The sequence below is a fragment of the Eulemur rufifrons genome, chromosome 8 (assembly GCF_041146395.1).
Source record: "Eulemur rufifrons isolate Redbay chromosome 8, OSU_ERuf_1, whole genome shotgun sequence".
NCBI lineage: Eukaryota > Metazoa > Chordata > Mammalia > Primates > Lemuridae > Eulemur > Eulemur rufifrons.
In genome coordinates, this window is record NC_090990.1 from 85220413 (window position 1) to 85241923 (window position 21511).

General features: G+C 36.2%; 1 protein-coding gene across 3 annotated transcripts; it reads right to left on the reverse strand.

The window, feature by feature from the left end:
* Positions 1-10832: 10832 nt before the first annotated feature.
* On the reverse strand, positions 10833-19310 carry CENPL (centromere protein L). Of its 3 annotated transcripts, none has more exons than XM_069478367.1 (4): positions 19137-19310; positions 15849-16034; positions 12089-12631; positions 10833-10904 (listed from the first exon to the last, which is right to left on the reverse strand). In XM_069478367.1, the coding sequence occupies exons 1-4, from the start codon at positions 19308-19310 to the stop codon at positions 10833-10835; spliced, it is 975 nt and encodes a 324-aa protein (XP_069334468.1). The 3 variants fall into 3 exon arrangements, with proteins under 3 accessions (XP_069334468.1, XP_069334467.1, XP_069334469.1); XM_069478366.1 differs by having other exon boundaries at positions 15783-16034; XM_069478368.1 differs by lacking the exon at positions 12089-12631 and having other exon boundaries at positions 15783-16034.
* Positions 19311-21511: the final 2201 nt, after the last annotated feature.

Below are 21511 nucleotides of genomic sequence, written 5' to 3' on the forward strand. Positions count from 1 at the left end.
TGAAAGAAGGACACACAAACTAAGGTTATTCAGGCTTGGGTGTTCGGCAGACATTTTCTCCAAAATTAACAAAGTGAGGTTATCTCTTCAAGGTAAGCAACTCACAGTATCTATTGTCAATAATATTCAAGAGAAAATTATGGCCGGGCGCGGTGGCTCACGCCTATAATCCTAGCACTCTGGGAGGTTGAGGCGGGCAGATCGTTTGAGCTCAGGAGTTCGAGACCAGCCTGAGCAAGAGCGAGACCCCGTCTCTACTAAAAAAATAGAAAGAAATTAGCTGGACAACTAAAAATATATAGAAAAAATTAGCCCGGCATGTTGGCACATGCCTGTAGTCCCAGCTACTCAAGAGGCTGAGGCAGAAGGATTGCTTGAGCCCAGGAGTTTGAGGTTGCTGTGAGCTAGGCTGACGCCACAGCACTCTAGCCAGGGAACAACAGAATGAGACTGTCTCAAAAAAAAAAAAAGAGAAAATTAGAATTTGGGGAAAGCTGTATTAACCACTATGAGCTTGACAGCTGACGACTTTTCTGATGAAATTGGTGATGACACCGATGAATGTCATCTTTTTTATACTGTACAGTGAAATGTGTCAACATGTGGAAGATCTGCATAATTCATGGAACCAATTTTTCTAAATGATCAATGCATCCAAAATGCAAGACAAACCAATGGATCTTACGGGAACAGTATGAAAGGTCCCTTGATATGGTTTCAGATTTCAACAATCACTTGTCAAGTTTTGGAGTAGTATCAAGAAGAATATCCATAATTATCATAGGGCTACTAAAATACTCCTCCTCTTCCAATTTCATATTTGCATGAGCTATATTTCTTTCACATACTTCAACCAAAATAATATACTGCAAAAGACTGAATGCCAAAGCAGATGAGAATCCAACTGCTTTTATTAAGCGAGAAATTATAGGATGTACAAAAATGTAAAAGAATGCAAGTCATTGCTAATTTTTTGTTTTTGAAAAAATGGTTATTTTATTTCAGAATATTACATGGGTACAAATGCTTTGGTTACATATATTGCCTTTGCACTGCCCAAGTCAGAGCTACAAGCGTGCCCAACCCCCAGACAGCACGCACTGCATCGCACCCATTAGGTGTGAATTTACCCATCCCTTTCTCCTCCTCCAGCCTGCCCAACACCTGATGAATGTTACTTCCATATGTACACGTAAGTGTTGATCTATTAGTACCAATTTGATGGTGAGCACCTGTGGTGTTTGTTTTTCCATTCTTGTGATACTTCACTTTGAAGAATGGGCTCCAGCTCCATCCAGGATAATAGAAGAGGTATTAGTTCACCATTTTTTTTTTTTATGGCTGGTGGGACTACAAATTAGTACAACTCTATGAAAAGTAATATGGAGATACCGCAAAGAACTAAAAATAGAACTACCATTTGATCCAGCAATCCCACTACTGGATATTGACCCAAAGGAAAAAAACTCATTCTGTAAAAGAGATCTGCATTCAAATGTTCATAGCAGCACAATTCACAATTGCAAAGATGTGGAAAAATGGTTATTTTTATTCTTATAGTAAATGTATGTTAACATGTAATAGGTTTATTTTTGATGCACTAATAAGTATTTCTTAAATTTCTCAGTTTTAACTTGCTATGATAAATCACTAGATATAATCCACATAAACAAAAGCTCTTTGCATCCTATGTAATTTTTGAGACTGTAAAGGGATCTCAGGGCAAAAAAGTTTGAGAACTGCTGTTTTAAATCTTCCAGTTTACAGAAAATACAGGGGAAGAGAGGCATATGTTAATTCACATGGATTCAATTAGCAAAATCCAGAATGTGGGAAACATTACAGTACAAATAATTCAGTTTCCCCAAAAATTGAAATACAAGGGGAAAAAATGGAGAGGAAGAAACTGATAGATTAAAAGGAATTAAACACTCATATCAACTAATTGCAAGTGTGTGAACCTTACTGTGATACTGTTTCAAGGAAATCAACTATAAAAAATTTTGAGGCAATCAAGGAAATTTGATCTCTAACTGTATATTTGATATTATGGAATTATTACAAAATTTTTCAGGAATGATAGTATTGTAGTTATGATTTGTGAGCCCTTATCTTTTAGAGATACATGTGAAATACGTGTGGATTAAATAATTTGGGGGCTTGGGAAGACAAGAATGGGAACATAGATGAAATAAGAGGGGCAAAAATTGATCATAGTTAAAGCTGGGTTATGAATACAATGGGCATTAATTATGCTACATTTTCGTGTACATGTTTAAAATTTTTCATTTAGAAAATAGTTTAAAAAAACAAGCTTCAGGTAATAAGTGAAGCAGATAATTTTTTAAATGCACTGAAGTATAAAACATGCAATGATCTAATTATTTACATAGCCCAGAAGGAGTGATTCAATAGTTTGGCCCGATGTGGATAGAAGGAGCAATTAGAAAAGAAGTTATGCCTGAGAAAGGTTTGAAAAGTAATAGATTTTCTAAGAGGATAAGAGTGGAAAGGACATTCCAGACTTCCTCTCAAGCTTGGTGTTTGGTCGATGAGGGCCCACAGGGGTTCAACGTGTGTATGGAGAAGGGTTCTCTCTATGCGGGGCCCATCTACCCTGGACAGCATGATGTTCGTCCACAACAACTGCAAGGTGTTCAGATTTTGTAAATCCAAATGTCATAAAAACCTTTAAAAACAAGTGCAATCCTTGCAAAATCTGGTGGACTAAAGAACATTCCAGGCAGAGAAAACAGTATGTGCAAGACATACACAATAAAGGCAGTGAGACAACATGTGGTGTTCAGGAAATCAAAGCAGTCTGCTTTCAGGAATATAAAGTACAACAAAGCCAGTGTCCAAAAATAAGAAGCAAGTAGGCACCATCATAAAGGGCCTCACATCCCAATAGTTTTCTCTTAGGTTTCTTCTCTGATGCTTTATTCCAGTAAGTCTTGTTCTGGGAGGGTGTGGCAGCCAGGCTCCAAGATCTCTGCCTTCTGGTATTCACACACTGTAATCCTCTCCCACACTGCACCAGAGTTGGTCTGCTCTAGTCTGCTGCAAAAGTGATGCTATAACTCTGGTGGGGGATATCGACAATGGGGGAGGCTATGCATATGTAGGGGCCAAGGGGTATAGGGAAACCTCTGTACCTTTGCTAAATTTTGCTGTGAACCTAAAACTGCACTAAAAATAAAGTCTATTTAAAAAGGGGGGGTGGTATGTCACTTCCAAAATTAGGTATAAAAAGACCCTAGCTTTCATCTTGGATGTCTCTCTCATCTTTCACTCTAGGAAATGCAAATAAATGAAAAGAGAACTATAACAACCCCATGAACTTCCTTGCCCCCAGCATCCAGCTTCAAAAATTATCAACATTTTGCTAATGTTGTTTTATCTATCTCCTCCCACTCTCACTTCTCCTCCCCATCATTGCTGGAGTATTTAAAGCAAATCCCAGGCATCATGTTAAAGTCATGCACTTCATGACATTTCAGTCAATGACAGACCGCATATATGACAGTGTTCCCATAAGATTATGATACCATATTTTGATGGTGCCTTTTCTATGTTTAGAAATGTTTAGATACACAAATACTTACCAGTGCATTACAATTGTCCACAATATTCAGTACAGTAACATGCTGTACAGTTTTATAGGCAAGGAGCAATAGGCTAAACCATATAGCCTAGGTGTGTATTAGGGTGTTCTATATAGGTTTGTGTAAGTATGCTCTGTGATGTTTACACAACGACAAAATCACCTAACATGTCTCAGAACACATCCTCATTGTTAAGCGATGTATGACTGTATTTCACCCACACTTGAATATTTACCAGACTTAAGATCTGAGAGCTACAGTTTAAAAAACAATAAAAAAGAAAAATAAATAAAAAAGAATATTTGTCAAGGCCTAACTATAACATTATCATACTTGATAAAATTAACAATTCCTTAATATTGGCTAATACCCAGTCAATATTAAAATTTCCCTAAATACCATTACTATTATACTTTGGAGTTTTCTTTTTTCCTGTCCTTCCTTTTGCTCACATGGTCAAATTTCTTTTTTGTTCCTTTGCCCTGTCATTTTCAGAAATTCTTCTATAATCTCTAGTCTCTATTGTGTATATCCCCATTATAACATAGTGAAACTTATATTTTTCTACTAAGATATTCACATTAAAAGTTTCTTTAGAAATACTTCATAGTTGTTTCATTTCATCAATCAGAACATATATCTCTTAGTATGAAAGATACTAAGAGCGGGCAGTGGGTTCAGGTGTTAGCAACTACATCCATTAGAAAGTGCTCCATCAGTCTTTCACCTACTTGTTTTAGCAGATATTAATGATTGACCCTTAGATCCATTATTTCACTGAGAGTTTAAAAAATGTTGCCTTTTGCCCAGGTGTGATGGCTCATGCCTATAATCCTAGCACTTTGGGAGGCCAAGATGGGAGGATCACTCAAGGCCAGGAGTTCAAGATCAGCCTGAGCAATAGCAAGACTCTGTCTCTACAAAAAAAATAGAAATATTAGCTAGGCATGGTGGTGTGCGCCTATAGTCCCAGCTACTCGGGAGGCTGAGGCAGGAAGATCGCTCGAGTCCAGGATGTGGAGGTTGCAGTGAGCTATGATGATGCCACTGCACTCTAGTCTAGGCAAGACTGTCTCAAAAAAAAAAAGAAAAGAAAAAATGATGCCTTTTCTATCATTCTTTTGCATTTATTAGTTGAAATACATCTAAAATTGTTCACTAGTCAACTATTTATCTTTTTTTTTTTTTTTGAGACAGAGTCTCGCTTTGTTGCCTGGGCTAGAGTGAGTACTGTGGCATCAGTAGCTCACAGCAACCTCAAACTCCTGGGCTTAAGCGATCCTCCTGCCTCAGCCTTCCAAATAGCTGGGACTACAGGCATGCGCCACCATGCCCAGCTAATTTTTTCTATGTATATTTTTAGTTGGCCAGATAATTTCTTTCTATTTTTAGTAGAGACGGGGTCTCGCTCTTGCTCAGGCTGGTTTCGAACTCCTGACCTCGAGTGATCCACCCGCCTCAGCCTCCCAGAGTGCTAGGATTACAGGCATGAGCCACCGCGCCCGGCCTAACTATTTATCTTGAAATACATACTAGAATGACAGGAAAAAAAATGTTTGCTTCTCCTCTTTAGTTTACCAATTTTCAGAAGTTAATTCTGCAGCAACCTCCAAAGGCAACCTTTGAATTTCTAAAATTCTGTTTAGTATTATCATGAGCTCATAAAGGTTTATATGTTCCATTGATTAATTGCAAATTTTTTTTTATATTTGCATTGTCTTATCTTTGGCAAGTCAAGTCCCCCCTTCATGGTGGCCCCCATCCTTTTCACACAACTCTTTTTTTCTTGTCTCGAAAATTGGTAGATTCTTTTTTTTTAATTTTTTGTAGAGACAGAGTCTGCTGTGTTCCCAAGGCAGGTCGGGTCTTGAACTCCTGGGCTCAAGCAATCCTCCCACCTTGGTCCTTTTCTTTTTTTACACACAGGGCTCACCATGTTACCCAGGCTGGGCTCAAGCAATCCTCCCACCTCAGCCTCCCCAGGGGCTGGGACTACAGGTGCACACCAACACATCCATGTCATAACTGTTGATAGCCATCTTGCTTTTTGACATATGAAAAATATTCTTATACATTTCTTGTCCCAAACCTGAAATCAGCCTTTCTTCAAGAAGTCATATCTGCTTTTAGTGGGAAATACTTAGAGACCACAATCTGAATATTAGTAATGTTCATTGTTAATGAGTTTTCATTGCTTCCAGGCCTATCCAATAGACAAAGCTAGAAATATGGGATTTTTAGCAAAAGAAAAATAAATCATGAATTGTCTCAATAGACACAGAAAAAAAAATTTTTACAAAATCCAACATCCATTCATGATAAAAACCCTCAACAAACTAGGAATAGAAGGGAACATCCTTAACTTGATAAAAGGCATCTATGAGGCAGGGCACAGTGGCTCATGCCTATAATCCTAACACTTTGGGAGGCCAAGGCAAGAGGATGGCTTGAGGCCAGGAGTTCGAGACCAGCCTGAGCAAGAGCAAAATCCCATCTCTACAAAGAGTAGAAAAATTAGCCTGCCATGGTGGCACACGCCTGTAGTCCCAGCTACTTGGGAGGCTGAGACAGGAGGATCACTTGAGCCCAGGAGTTTGCGGTGGCATGAGCCATGATGATGCCACTGCACTCTCACCCTGGCAACATAGCAAGATCCTGTCTCAAAAAAAAAGAAAAGGTATCTATGAAAAAACCTACAGCTAACACCATATTTAATGGTAAAAGAAAGACACAATGCTTTCCCACTAAGGTCAAGACCAAAATAAAAATATACATTCTCACCACTTCTATTGGCCTTTGTACTGGAGATTCTAGCCAGGCAGGAAAAAGAAAGAAAAGATTGAAAATTAAGAAGTAAAACTGTCTTTATTCACAGATGACATGAATTTTATATATAGACAATCCTAAAAAGTTCAGTGAAAAAACTACTGGAATAAACAAGTTCAGTAAGGTCACAGGATACAAGAGCAATATGCAAAATCAATTATATTTCTATATACTAACAACAAACAATTTGAAAATGAAATTAAGAAAACAATTCCATTCTCAATAGCATCAAAAAGAATAAAATAAAATATTTAAAGAAGATTTAAATAAATGGAAAGACACCCTTGTTCATAGACTGGAAGACTTAGTATCATTACGAAAGCATCACTCCCCAAACTGATCTAGGGATTCAATATAATCACTATCAAAATCCCAGATAGCTTTTTTGCAGATTCACAAGCTGATCCTGAAATTCTATGGAATTGCAAAAGACCAAGAATAACCAAATGATCTTGAAAAAAAAGACAAAGTTGGAGGTCTCACCTTTCCTGATTTCAAAACTCACTACAAAGCTGTTGTAATCAAGACAGTGTAGCATAAGAACTGATATATAAATCAATGGAATAGAATTGAAAAGTCCAGAAATAAACTCAAACATCTATGGCCAACTGATTTTTGAAAAAAGTGACAAGACAATTCAACAGGAAAACAATGGTCTTTTCAACAAATGGTGCTGAAACAACTATCCACATGAAAAAGGATAATTTGGAGACCCCTCCCTCACACCAGACACAAAACATTAACTCAAAATGAATGATAGACCTAAATTTAAGAGCTAAAATTAGAAAATCCTTAGAAGAAAACATGAGTAAATCTTCAGGACCTTGGGTTAAATGATGATTTCTTAGATTCAATACCAAAAGTACAAGCAATAAAAGAAAAAAATTGATAAATTGTAATTCATCAAAATTAAAAACTTTTATACTTCAAAAATAAGTTAATTCTGATATCCCCGATTAAAGTTTAATATTACAAAGTTTCTACTTACTTGATTTTATAACTGAAAATCTTGGTTCCTAACATTGACATAATTACATGGCTTATCTTATAAATAGTGCCAAAATAACAATACCAATATTATCAGTAACAAGATAACTGAATATAATTTAAGATTTCTTTGTTGCTCTTCTTTTCCTCTATCCTCTTCTAGGATAGAGTCCACTAGAATATACAATTAAAATACTATGATATAAAGATATTAAAACCAGCCTGGGTAACATAGAAAGACCCCGTCTCTAAAAATAAAAATAAAATAAAAAATAAAGGTATTAAAAAAAATTATTTGTGTGATTATACCATGAACTCAATATAATTAAGCTTGTTTTCAATTTTTAAGAATTGTTTTGTTTTTTTACTTTTTGATCTAATTTTGTTTCATAATTATATAAAACTCTTACATAGTTCCAAGCTATAAACAATGAACATTCAGGTAAATCTTAACTGCCATTCCTATCCCCTCTACCCAGTTCCTTCCTTCTCCCTATAAGTAAACACATGTATTAGTTTGTGGTTTATCTTTCCATTGTTCTTTGAAAGCATAAGGAAATATACACACATACTCGTATTTCCCTCATTCCTTACATAAAAAGTAGCATACTGTATACTCTGTCCCCATATATTGCTCTTCCACATAACAGTATATCCTGGAGATCATTCTATAGGAGTATATAGGTATCCTCCTCAATCCCTTTTATACTTGCATAGTATTAATTCATTTTGCAGCTATACCATAGTTTATTCAACCAGGCACCCTCTGATGGGAATTTGAATTGTTTTTAGTCTTGCTGTTACAAATACTGTTTTAATAAATAACGTTGTACATGCTTTTGTATTTTTTGCCAGTGAATTTTTAGGATAGAATACTAGAAGTGAAACTGCTGAGCAAAGGTAAATGCACACATAATTTTGCTAAACATTGCTAATTTTTGTTTTGTTTTGTTTAGAGATGGGGTCTCACTCTATTGCCCAGGCTGGAGTGCAGTAGGGCTCACTGCAGCCTTGAACTTCTGGGCTCAAGCCATCCTCCCGCCACCGCTTCCAAGTTGCTGGGACTACAGACGCATGGCACCATGCCAGCACGATATTGCTAATTTCTTCTCCATAGGGTTTGTATCATTTATAATAAACTTTTACCTGTTTCCACTCTTGTTCACCTACAACTTATTCTCCCTCATATCTTATAAAAGTTTATAAAATACAAATTGAGTCATATTACTGTCCAGCTTAAAATCCTTCAGTGGCTTCCCATTGTGTTTAGAATAAAATGTAATTTCATCACAGTACCTATAAAACCTTAGATCATGTGGATCCTGCCTCTGTATCAAGTTAGGATTAGGTTTAGCTATAAGCAAGAGACCCAAAATAACACTAATTGAAACAAGACAAAAGTTTACTTCTCTGACAAATAAGTCTGGAGGAAGACTGTCCAAGGCTGGCATTGTGGCTCAGCTTCAAGAAATCCGCAGGGCACAAGCTCCTCCCAGGCCATGCTCTGCCATCCCCAGAACCTGACCCTCATCCCCATAACCTAAGATAATAGCTAGAGTACCAGTCAGCATATCAATGTTCCAGGCAGCAAAGCTGGAAGAAGGGATGAGTAAGAACAGGGAAGGGGTACATGTCACCTGTTTCTTAGGGAAGATTCCTGGAAGCTCTCTACATGACACTTCCATTCATATCCCCTGGGTCAGAACTTATTCATATGACTATATGTACCTATAAGGAACGCTGGAAAATATCTTTATTTCTGGGCAGCCAGGTGTCTCAGCCAAAAATTAGGAGTTATCATACCACAGAAGAAGCCTCTGCTTCACAACCTCCTCAGTTTCACCTCATACTACTCCATATGCCCTTATTCACTATGCTCCAGCCACAAGGCTTCCTTTATTTCTCATATAAGCCAAGCTCTTACCTATCTCAAGGCCTTTCCTCTTGTTGTTTTATCTGCCTAGCATACCCTTCCTCAGATCTTCACATGGCTGGCTCCTGTTCATCATTCAGGACTCAGCTCCAATGTCATTTCCTCAGAGACCTTCTTTGACTACTGTATATAAAGTAGTCCCCACTCCAGTCACTCTTTTTCATATTGCACGGCCTTATTTTCTTCATAGCATCTGTCTCCATCTGAAATTATTTATCTTTTGCCTTCCTTCACTTGAATATAATTTCCACAGGGCAGGGAGTTTTTTTGTCTTCTTCATTGCTATATTCTTATTACTCAATACAATTCTAAGCACATGGTAAGGAGCTAAATATCAGTTGAATGAATGAATATCTGACTCCAAAGCTCATGCTTTTCTATTATCTCTGCTGCTCCTACTATATCTGAAATAATACTCCATACCAGAAATTATGAGAATGATAGCCTATTAAAGTTACTTTCTTTCACACAAGATTTTTAAAAACATTGCTTCTAAAGTAAAAGAAAATCTTATGTTCAGTAAGTAAAAAGAGGAGATTTAGATATAACATCATGGGCAAGTCTCTTAAGTTGCTTGATCTCACACTTTTTATCTGTAAAATGGAAGATTTTAGTTAAAATTTACTTAATGTACAGGTATCTACAAAGCACTGTGCTAATCTTGTCCTTTAGTGCTGTGCATAGTTAGCACTGTGCTAACTATGAAAGTTAAACAAGATAATTTCTGGTCTTAAAAAAGGCTCACAAGTGCCTTTCAACTCTACAATTTGTATGATTCTATATAATTGTTGGTTTGTACCCTTGATGGTAGAGAAAAAGCTTACCACTTCCCACTACAGAGATAATAATCAAAAGATGTCATCCAGACACTGATAAACACACTGCTTCATTTAAAAAGTGAACATTTAATTCAATATTGCAATAGGAATTGAAAAGTATTAAAAACAGAAGCATATTAGTGGCTATAAAATCTATATTATTAATCTTTTGAGGGGATTTTTGACTGCCAGTTCTCTACAGCAAACTAAAGCTAGGAAAATGTCTTTAGAAGACAGAATTCTTTCTGAATGCAAGTCTAAAATGTTAAAAAGGGATAAACGGTTTTAAAGACTCAAATAAGAAATACTCAATATTAGATACACCTCATTTGAATCCTAAAAGTTTGACATAATAAACATTATATATATATATATATTTTAAAAGATGACCAACAAATTAACAACTCAGCATTTTCTAAAGAGTGGCATGCCAGATCATCATGACTAGTACATGAGCACTTGGCTGTGGTTCCTCTACGACTGCATTCTCTGTTCTTCTAGATCCTTCTTGATTTCCATCTTGGCAACTCCAAAGGCACAGTGGGAAAAATAGATGCAGAGATAGATGCCCATTTCTCCTGCAGTCTGTTTCAGCATAGCAATTAGGCAAATAATCAATGAAAAAAGGGTATATAATCCATAACTTACAGTCCACAGAAGGCCTCACTCAATTTGAAAAATTGCCAGTTCTGTCAAATATGCTAACACTCCAATAAGATATTTATGACACAGAATCTGAAAAAAAAAACACATTCAAAATTATAATAGTATTAATTATGATAATAAAGCAGTTTGCCATTTAGTGATCAATGTTACATTGGCCTAATTTCTTGATTTCATTCATTATGCTTACCACATGTAATACATTAGCATTTTTATATTTTCTATTCTAGTTCTTTCCTTTTTTGTTTTTTAATGCTGGTCTCTTTCCATCAAAATTATTTCCCAACCTACTATTGCATTGTGACTCCCAGTTTGAAAAGCATGAGCACAATGCTTACAGGTAAGTATGGACTTCTTAGAACCTAAGAGATGAGAGTTCAAATCTTTTTTTTTTTTTTAATTTCAGCATATTATGGGGGTATAAAAGTTTAGATTACGTATATTGCCCTTGCCCCCCACACCCTCCAAGTCAGAGCTTCAAGCATGTCCATCCCCTAGACGGTGCGCTTGGCACTCATTATGTATATATACACCCATCCCCTGAGAGTTCAAATCTTGACTCCTCATCTTACAAGTTATCTTGCTTGTCACTTAAACCTACCTTGGCCTCAGTTCCTTGTTTTAAAATAAAATGTGGATAAAAACACCTAACTATAGAGTTGCTCTAAAGATGAGAATTAAGATTTCTTAAATTCTCAGTACAGTGAAAAGACCATAGAAAACATTCACTGAGTGTATATTGTAGCTATGTATTCTAATAATATTTTAGGAGCCAACTCTCAGTTTATTTCTGATACTTCTTATGATAAACACTTCACAGAGAATAAAACAATATCTTTATTATTTCTTTACCAATGAGGATATAAAACTCTAGAATATAAAGATGACATCTTAGTTCTGTGTTTCCAGATATAACTTTTTATCTAACATATAAAATTCTCTGTTACTCTGACAATTATTTCAAAATTTGACAAGAAACAATTTTGAAAGTTTCAAACTTTCTATAGAATAATAATCCATGTTACTACCAAAGTCTGTGGCACACAGCATATAGTGTCCTTCCATTAACAGGTTACACCTAGAAAGCTTAAAAACTTTGGTAAATCATTTATAAAGCATAAAATAAAGTCTCTCTACTGTCTTAACTGGCATACATTCAATTGTGTTTCTTCAACGTAGACAGTATAATCATCACACATTTTGAAAATCCTGCAACGATAAGGAAAAATTACTTAACTAGATTTGTTCAAACTAACCTTTATTCTTCCATCAGTATGTGCTGAAGCTACAGATGTTGAAACACGAACCAATCTTGTGGCTGATAAATGAATTTTGAAATGCCTATGAAAATGTGAATAAAGGCAGTCCATGAATAAGTCAACTTCCTCCTGGGTAACCTCCCCAGGTGTTTTGTGGACACTGTCCCATAAAGCCTTGGCATCCTCTGGATGTATCGCATAAGAAATGTCCAAACTTTGAGGACTACAGGGTACAGACCAAAGAAATTCAGTAGTAGCCATATAATGGTCCATTTTACACGCAGTCCACATAGCAGCCATCCAGGAAAGATTAAACGCATTGATTGCTAAAGGACTAAAATAACAGTCAAAGGTCTTCTGAAACCAAGTTCCAATTATGGCTGTATTAGACTCTGCTCCATTTGCAAGGAATAAGGGTAGACAGGTGAAATCTTCTGAAACAGTCTCCAGAAGACTGTCTCCAAATATACAGCAGAACCAACCAGTCCACAACACTTTACCTTCTCTGTTCTCAGATGGCAATTGAGATTTTGACAGAATCTACAAAGGAAAGTAAAATAGTTTAAGTTCAAAAGTACATTTACTCCTAAATTACATCATCTCAAAATTATTTAGTACATAAAAATGAGACAATCTGATTTACTTGCCAAAAAACACAGAGGGAATAGCCTCCCTAATCATTATCAGGGTTTATCAAAATAATTGTCCTTTCTCCCAATATTCTTACACAGTGGAGACATGGTATATGGCAAGATCTTGACACAACCAAAATACAAAATAAGAAAGATATCCAAAATACAAAATAAAAGATACCACCAATATGGCATGACCAGTTACAGTACTCTAAAAAAAAATCTCAACTTTAGAATTGACTGTAAAAGGTCACCAAATCCAACATGCTTGAATTCTTCCATTGAGGAAGAATTCAATATTTCCTAAGGCAGCTCTTTCTATCAATTTTAAATGTTTTTTCATATATTAGGCCCTATAGTTTCCACCCACTGGTCCTGCTTCCTTCCTGTTGACCAAGTAGAACAAATCAAATCAAATCTCTCTTCTACAGGAAAAGCCCTTCAAATATTTGATGGTCCCTATCATATATACTAATACTACCAAGTTCAACATATTCAGTTTCTTCAATGTCATTCCTCCTATGACATACATTCACATTCTCTCACTATTCTGGTCACTCTTCTCTGAAATTCTTCTGCATAGGAGTCATTCATAAATGAACATAATTACTTCAAAAAGGTCTGATTACAAGACTATCACTATTTTTAACCTACATTATACTCCTATTAATGTAATCTCAGATTGCAGTTTTCTGATTTTTAGTTGACAGCTTTATATAAATTAGCCTTACATATTCATTTTTGCCGTTAATAGGTAAATCTCCCCCACCTTACATTAAGGCAGTAAACTTACTCCTACTTAAATTTTAATCTCTTTCAATTTGACCCATTGCACAATCCATTCAGATTGTTTAAGATCTTGATTATATTTCTAGCTGATTGCCTAACTACTCAAGCTTTAAATTTGTAAGTTACATGACAAACATACCTTCCAGATATTCATAGAGGTTTTTGTTAAAGCATTGACAAGGCCAAGGATAAGATCACAGCCCTGTATCATATCCCTTTAGAGGTGATCATCTGAACAGTTACTACTTTATTTCTCCTTCTTCTTCAAGAAATTATGAAAGCTTATCCAATGCCCTAACAGATCTATTACATTTATCACACTTCCATAACCTACAACCCTGTCAAGATATGAGGTTTCATTTGAAACCTATTAGAACACTATACCAGGAATTCAAGAGGTCATTTCTCTTGAAATGAATGACCTCTCATCCTCACAAGAACATTTGCTGGACTGCTGATATGCACGTCATAAAACTTCTCTGAGTATAAGCTGTTTCATTTGACAAAGACTGCTAAGTGTCTATCCAGTATCCGTTTTTCCTTCCACAATAGTCTCTGTACTTGAGGTGGCAAAGTACCCACTAAAATAATTTTTTTCTAGCCTCCCTTCCAACTAGGATACATGTCAGGTACCATTTGTCCTTCCCATCTTCCTCCTACTTCCTGCCTGGAACCTGAATATAATGTTCAGAGTTCCAGAAGGCATCTAAGACTATAAGGTGACTTTTAGCATGGAAGCCACGCACTAAGGATGACAGAAAAGAAAGACAGAAGAAGTGTAGATTATTAATGATTTCATCAAGCATCATACCAGCCTTAGACAGCTTACTTCCATGTACTTTTTAAAATAAAACAAATAAACCTCTATCTTATTTAATCCATTGTTATTTAGGCTGAACTTAATCCTAGAACATCTTGAGATCTTTGCTAATACCATGAGCTTTATCAGGGTCAGCAAAGTTTTTCTGTAAAGGAACAGATAATAAGCATTTCCAGCTTTACAGGCAATAGGGTCTCTGTTGCAACTACTCAACTCTGCTGTTGTAGCTAAAAGCAGCCATAGACAATACATAAACAACTTAAAGTAGCTATGTTCCAATAAAATCATATTTACAAAAACAAGGAGCAAGTCAGATTTGGCATACAGGTTGTAGTTTATTGACCCCTGGTCTATACATACAAAAAAATAAGGTCTTTTCAACTGCTTTAAAATTTAATTTCCTTATCAATGATTAAAATTATTAAATCAGAAGAAAGAGAAGCAGCAGTCATGAATAATAAATAAAATAAATCTGGTTTTTTCATAAGTCAAAAGATAGCCCTATTACTTTTATACACTATTTATATAGGAAGGAATGTAAAATGTTATATTTCTTTTTTTTTTTTTTTTTTTTTTGAGACAGAGTCTCGCTCTGTTGCCTGGACTAGAGTGAGTGCCGTGGCCTCAGCCTAGCTCACAGCAACCTCAAACTCCTGGGCTTAGGCGATCCTACTGCCTCAGCCTCCCAAGTAGCTGGGACTACAGGCATGCGCCACCATGCCTGGCTAATTTTTTCTATATATATTTTTAGTTGGCCAGATAATTTCTTTCTATTTTTAGTAGAGACAGGGTCTCACTCTTGCTCAGGCTGGTCTCGAACTCCTGACCTCAAGCGATCCACCCGCCTCGGCCTCCCAGAGTGCTAGGATTACAAAAATGTTATATTTCTGAGAGTAATTTAGCATGAAGTATCATAATATGTAATGATATGTTATATAGTTTTTACTAAAATTCTACTTCTAGGAATTTAATCCTAGTAAAAATTATAGAACTATACAGATGTAGCTACAAAAATATAGAATTCCTAAATATTATCTACAATATCATTAGTAAAAATGCTATAATGCAAAAGTATGGGCAGTATGATCCCAATTTTAAGACTACATAGCTACATCATTAAAAGAGTAAATACAGATGACCAAATAGATGTATACCAAAATGTTTACCAAAAATGCAAACTATGTTTAACATTTTTGTACTTTCATGTATTGCTAAGTTTTTTTAAATAATCATGATTATATATACACAAACACTTCCAATGTATACAGAAAAAAATTTTTTTAAGTTGGCCATATCTAATTATCATAATTTAGCCAAACAAGACATAAAATACATTATAAATCACAAGCTCAGGAATTTTAAAAACAGTAAGAAAATACCACAACAATTTGCAAACCAAGAATATGCAGATTCTTTTCCCCCAGGAAGAAGTATTGCTTATGTAACATACCTGGACAAGAAATGCTTCAGAGTCCTTTTGTGTTCCTTTCATTCCTAGGAGAGGAGAGAAAATCACTTTGATGTTAAAGTCTTCTCCCACTTCCACAGCAAGTCCTTTTTGCTTTTCAGAAACAATAAATGCACTCAGAAGTCTAGAATACTCTTTGAGATGAGTATAGGAGAATTTATATAGGGGAGTTAAACTATATAAAGTCCACTGTTTATGCAGAAGGAATGCAACCTTTTGAGGATCAACATCTTCCTAAAAAAAAAAATTGAGACAAAAGAAGTTTAAGAATTAGGAAACATTAGCAAGAAAAAGTTTAATCATAGCATTTTAAATATTAATATTTAATACAAATCTATCACTGGGGTGCTGATTTTTGCATTCCAGCCTAATTGCAGTCTGTAGGACTTTTTGCAGATCGTTGAACAGACCTTTGCATTTGCTGTCCCTTCCCTTTGGAATGCTCTTCCCCAAGGTGTTCACGTGGCATGTTCCTTCACTTCATTAGTTCTCTGCCAAAGGTCACCCAAGAGGCCACTCTATTTAAAGTAACACCTGCACCCACTCCACCTTTTTCACTCTGTATTTCCATACCCTGGCTTTATTTTCTTTACAGCACTTGTTACTACCTAACATTATGTATCTATCTGATTGTTTTCTTTAGAGGCAATGTCTCACTCTGTCACCCAGGCTGGAGTGCAGTGACCCAATCATAGCTCCCTATTACCTCAAACTCCTGGGCTCAAGTGATCCTCCCACCTCAGCCTCCCAAGTAGCTAGGGCTATAGGTGCATGCCACCACCAACAGCTAATTTTTTTAAATTTTTTGTAGAGATGGGGTCTTGCTATGTTGCCCAGGCTGGTCTTGAAATCCTGGCCTCAAGTGATCCCCCCACCTCAGCCTCCCAAAGCATTTTGTCTGATTTTTATTGTCTGTCTTCCCTACTAGAGCAAGAGCTTGATGAGAACTATCATTTCATTCTAGTATCTAGACCAATGCCATCTAGAATAAGTGTTCAATACATATTTAATGGATGAACATTTGTTTCACTTTTAGAAACTTCAAATTATAAATTTCAAAAGTAGTAATTAATTCTGAAGTATTTAATTTGATTAGCTTTAATTAAGTAATTTAAAAAGTTGTTTGGCAGTAAATCTGCTCTATGACACCATGCCTAATTCAATAGATTAAATAAAAGGTTACTTGGGGGCTGGTGTGAGGTAGTGAGTTATCTCAATTGATTATTCACAGTCAGTTACAGATGGAACTCTTCGTTCTACTCTCTTTCCCCCTTCTCACTATTGCACTAGTCTAAAACAAACAAACTAGTCTAAAACAAATATGGCTCACACCTGTAATCCTAGCACTTTGGGAGGCTGAGGCGGGAGGATCGCTTGAAGCTAGGAGTTAGAGGCCACAGTGAACTATGACCAGGCCACTGCACTCCAGCCTGGGTGACAGAGCAAGACTCTGTCTCAAAAATTACAAAGGCAAACAAATAAACAAATAAATAAAAAGATATTTGGGAATATTTTTTGCCATGCCTTATTAGAAACACAAGTACCATCAAAAACAAAAACACTTCATTTGTATTGGCCCCATGGCATTGCTCAGGGTCTTCACATATGTGCCCATATAAGCTTTTAATTTCCCCACAAATTGAATTTTTGTAGATTCCATCCTTCCTGACATAGTCTCACAGTTCCAACTATCTTTGAGAACTTTCATTACAGTTGTCTACTTGACAAAAATGTTTGTTCTGGCTAGAGCATTCATTGGAACAGTTATAAACATTTATCTTATTACTATCAAAATATATGGCAAAATTATTATATAAATATGAAGAAGCACTGAATTGAACATTCCAGTCGTTAATTTATATAAAATTTCTGTTTTCTGGTTAAGAACCATCACTTTCATTACCAGCACTAGTAATTTTTCTCTAAGAAAATTGTCACAAGGAAGCAAAAATTGTCTCATATCCCAAGAGATACTAACCATATGACATTGACAAGAGAAAAAAGCTACAATAAGGGTGACTGATCAGCCAGGCCCCTAAGTGACACAAAACCACACATCAACTTGTATTGAATAGGATTTTATTTCCTGTTTCAGTAAAATTTAAAATTACTAACGTTATATAGCTTCAGGGCTGGTTTTTTTTTTTTTTTTTTTGAGACAGAGTCTCACTCTGTTGCCCAGGCTAGAGTGAGTGCCGTGGCGTCAGCCTAGCTCACAGCAACCTCAAACTCCTGAGCTGAAGCGATCCTCTTGTCTCAGCCTCCCGAGTAGCTGGGACTACAGGCATGCACCACCATGCCCAGCTAATTTTTTCTATATATTTTTAGCTGTCCATATAATTTCTTTCTATTTTTTTTAGTAGAGATGGGGTCTCGCTCTTGCTCAGGCTGGTCTTGAACTCCTGAGCTCAAACGATCCGCCCACCTCGGCCTCCCAGAGTGCTAGGATTACAGGCGTGAGCCACCGCGCCCGGCCTTCAGGGCTGTTTTTGAATGATTAAAACAGAGTATGTTGCCACCAGACAAATCTGGGACAATTTAAACACCAAAATAATTTAGTAATGAATTACAAACCCTTAAAGAACAAGAATCCATACCAAAAATAAATAAATAGATAAATAGAAGAAAGGGAGAAGGGCTTACGATAGAATACCAAAGGCTGGCGGGTAAACATGGAAGGAGTGCTGGAGTTGGAAAATCATCATTTTGCAACTGTCACAATAAAGATGAGATCAGCTAAAAATTATCAATGGATACCAAGTCTAAGGGGAAATTTTGACAATTAACAAGGTATTTGCCTTATCTTAAAGCTGTCTCCCTATAGACTGCTTACTAGTTGCGGAGGGGAAAAAACACAGTACTTAAAGGAAGTAAAGAAATTGGGCAACACCTTGATAGGATGATCAAAATTAACATCACCTGTGTGCTACCAGATGCACTTCCCCAAGGACACAACAGCACCTACACAATACACAGTATTCCAGCCAAGAATACATAACTTCAATCTAATCATGAGGAAACACAAGACAAATACAAAATGAGCAATATTCTTTTAAAAAGGGGAAGAAAAAGAGACTGTACTGTATTCTTGAAAAATGTCAATGTTGTAAAAGACAAAGAAGTACTATGGAAATGATCCAGATTAAAGACAATAGAAGACATAAAAGTGGTGCTGATACTGTGAAATTGTTTGTTTTTTCAACTCTCATTTATTTATTAGCTGAGAGATTATTTTAGAAGATACTAAAATTACTATAGATAGTAACAAAAATTGAAGTATTCTGTTCACAGATATTCTCAATTACTGACTAACACAAAGGAACACAGAAAGCATACCTGCAATTGTGAACACTGGGGAATTTTTCTTCGAGGTGGAGTCAGGACAAATGGAGTCTGCTTCCTGACAGATTCCAGTCGTTTCTGCAGAGGGGTGGCACCTATAAAGTAATTTTCAGGCCTTGAGGATGCACTTTGTCTAGGAGTCAATTGTGGTGCATCATAAGAATCCATGGTCTACATAAATAGAAATAAAACCAAAATTTTAAGCATTAAAAAATTAACTCTGGTCACAGTCTCACTGCTTTATCTCCTTACTATAGAGGATTCCCTCCTCCCTTCTTCCTTTTCTCCCTCCCTTCCTTCCTTCCTCTCTCCCTCTCTTTTTCTCTCTCTTTCTTTCCCTCCCTCTCCCTGCCCCAGTTTTGACTTTCCAACCAAGTCCCATATTTTTCATTAGCTACAGCCTACTTTTAGATACCTCACACACAGTATGTTCAAAACTAAATTCAACTCCCTCCTTTCCTCCTCTTTCCAAAAGCTGGCTGGTCCATCTTCAAATGCCTGTCAATTTTCTAGGTTAACTTAAATTCATTTAAGTAGTCATACATGTAGTCATTAAGCACATTCTATTGAGTTTTTCCTTCAAGAGTCTCTGTCATCCATTCACAAAGCTATTTCCTTAGCCATGTTTTTATTACCACAACTAAGGGTTCTCCACATCTAAGAGCAATCCATTCTTCCAGAAATAGCACTTTATTGTTAGTTAACTGTGCAAAAACCTTTACAATGACAAGATGAATCCTAAACTCTTCTGCTGGCTATTAAAGGTTTTTCAAAATTCAGCTTCTCTTTATTCTAATTCTCTTCTCACCTGGGACATAAACATATTCTTGTCTTCATGCTTTTGCCTATCAACTATATTCCCTATCTCAAGTGTCCTTTCCCATTTCACCTCCTTTAAGATCATGCTTAAATTTGACCTTCTTTCAAACAGTAGAGTTTTTTCCAAACTTTTTCCCCCAAAATACTTATGTTATACACTTCTGTCTGTATCAGCGCTTCATTCCTGGAAGCAGTGTGTGTGTGTGTAGATGAGTTTAAAAAAATCCCTCAAGAATGGTCTATAAAATCTTCAGAAACATACCAGCACACACGGCTCTTTGATCACCCAGTCTGTACCACTTATTTTGGCCCCCGTTCATATGCTTTCTTGTACTACTTTTCAGTATGTATTTCTTCTCTTCCCATCAATACTAGGTTACTTTGATTGAAATCATGCTTTATATTTCTCTTGCATAATTACCCTAATACAATGCTGAGCACCCTTTAATTATTAAACAAGTATTGTTTCAATTGAACAGAAGTATTTCATAGAGCTCCAAAATTAAAATACAATTTTCATCAAAAAGAATTATCATTTAAAAAATATAATAATTATTCTCAATTACTACAGTTACTTTTAAAAAGTTTTTCCCAAATGAAAGTTATATTACTTATTTAAATAGTATTATATTTAAATAGTACAGGTTGAGTATCCTTTATCTGAAATGCTTTTGACCAGAAGTGTTTTGGACTTTGGATTTTCTCAGATTTTGAAATATTTGCATTATACTGGTTGAGTACCGCTATCCAAAAATCCAGAATCAAATATGCTCCAATGAGCATTTCCCTTGAGCATCATGTCAGTGCTCAAAGTTTTGGACTTTGGAGCACTTCAGATTTTGGATTTTCTGATTAGGGATGCTCAACCTGTATTTCAAATTTCAATATGTCCAACTAGGACACCCTTTATATCTTGCACAAAACTGCATAAATTATGGCCAGGCGAGGTAGCTCATACCTATAATCCTAACACTCTGGGAGGCCGAGGTGACAGGATCACTTGAGGTCAGGAGTTAAGACCAGACTGAACAAGAGTAAGACCCTATCTCCACTAAAAATAGAGAAAATTAGCCAGGCGTGGTAGCACACGCCTGCAGTCCCAGCTACTCGGGAGGCTGAGGCAGAAGGATCACTTGAGCCCAGGAGTTCTAGGTGGCGGTGAGCTATGATCCCACCACTGCACTCTAGCCAGGGCGAGAACGAGACTCTGTCTCAAAAAAAGAAAAAGAAAAAAACCTCCATAGATTAAACATATAATTTTTAAAGCTCAGATAATGCCCAGAGCAAGATCACATACCACATAATTTAAATAACAGCTACTCTAAAGCATCCTAGCTTTAATGCGTATTGAATTATCTATTTAAAGGGGAATTTTAATCAGTCCCATTTACACCAAATGTTTCTTGCAAATTTGTTATTTGGGACCATTTACTAACATTTATTTAGCATTCATCATGTTCCAGGTACTCCTCAAAACTCTTAAGAAATATTGTCTCATTTAATCCTCAAACAACCCCATAAGGTAGGTTATTATGTTCCCAGTTGACAGA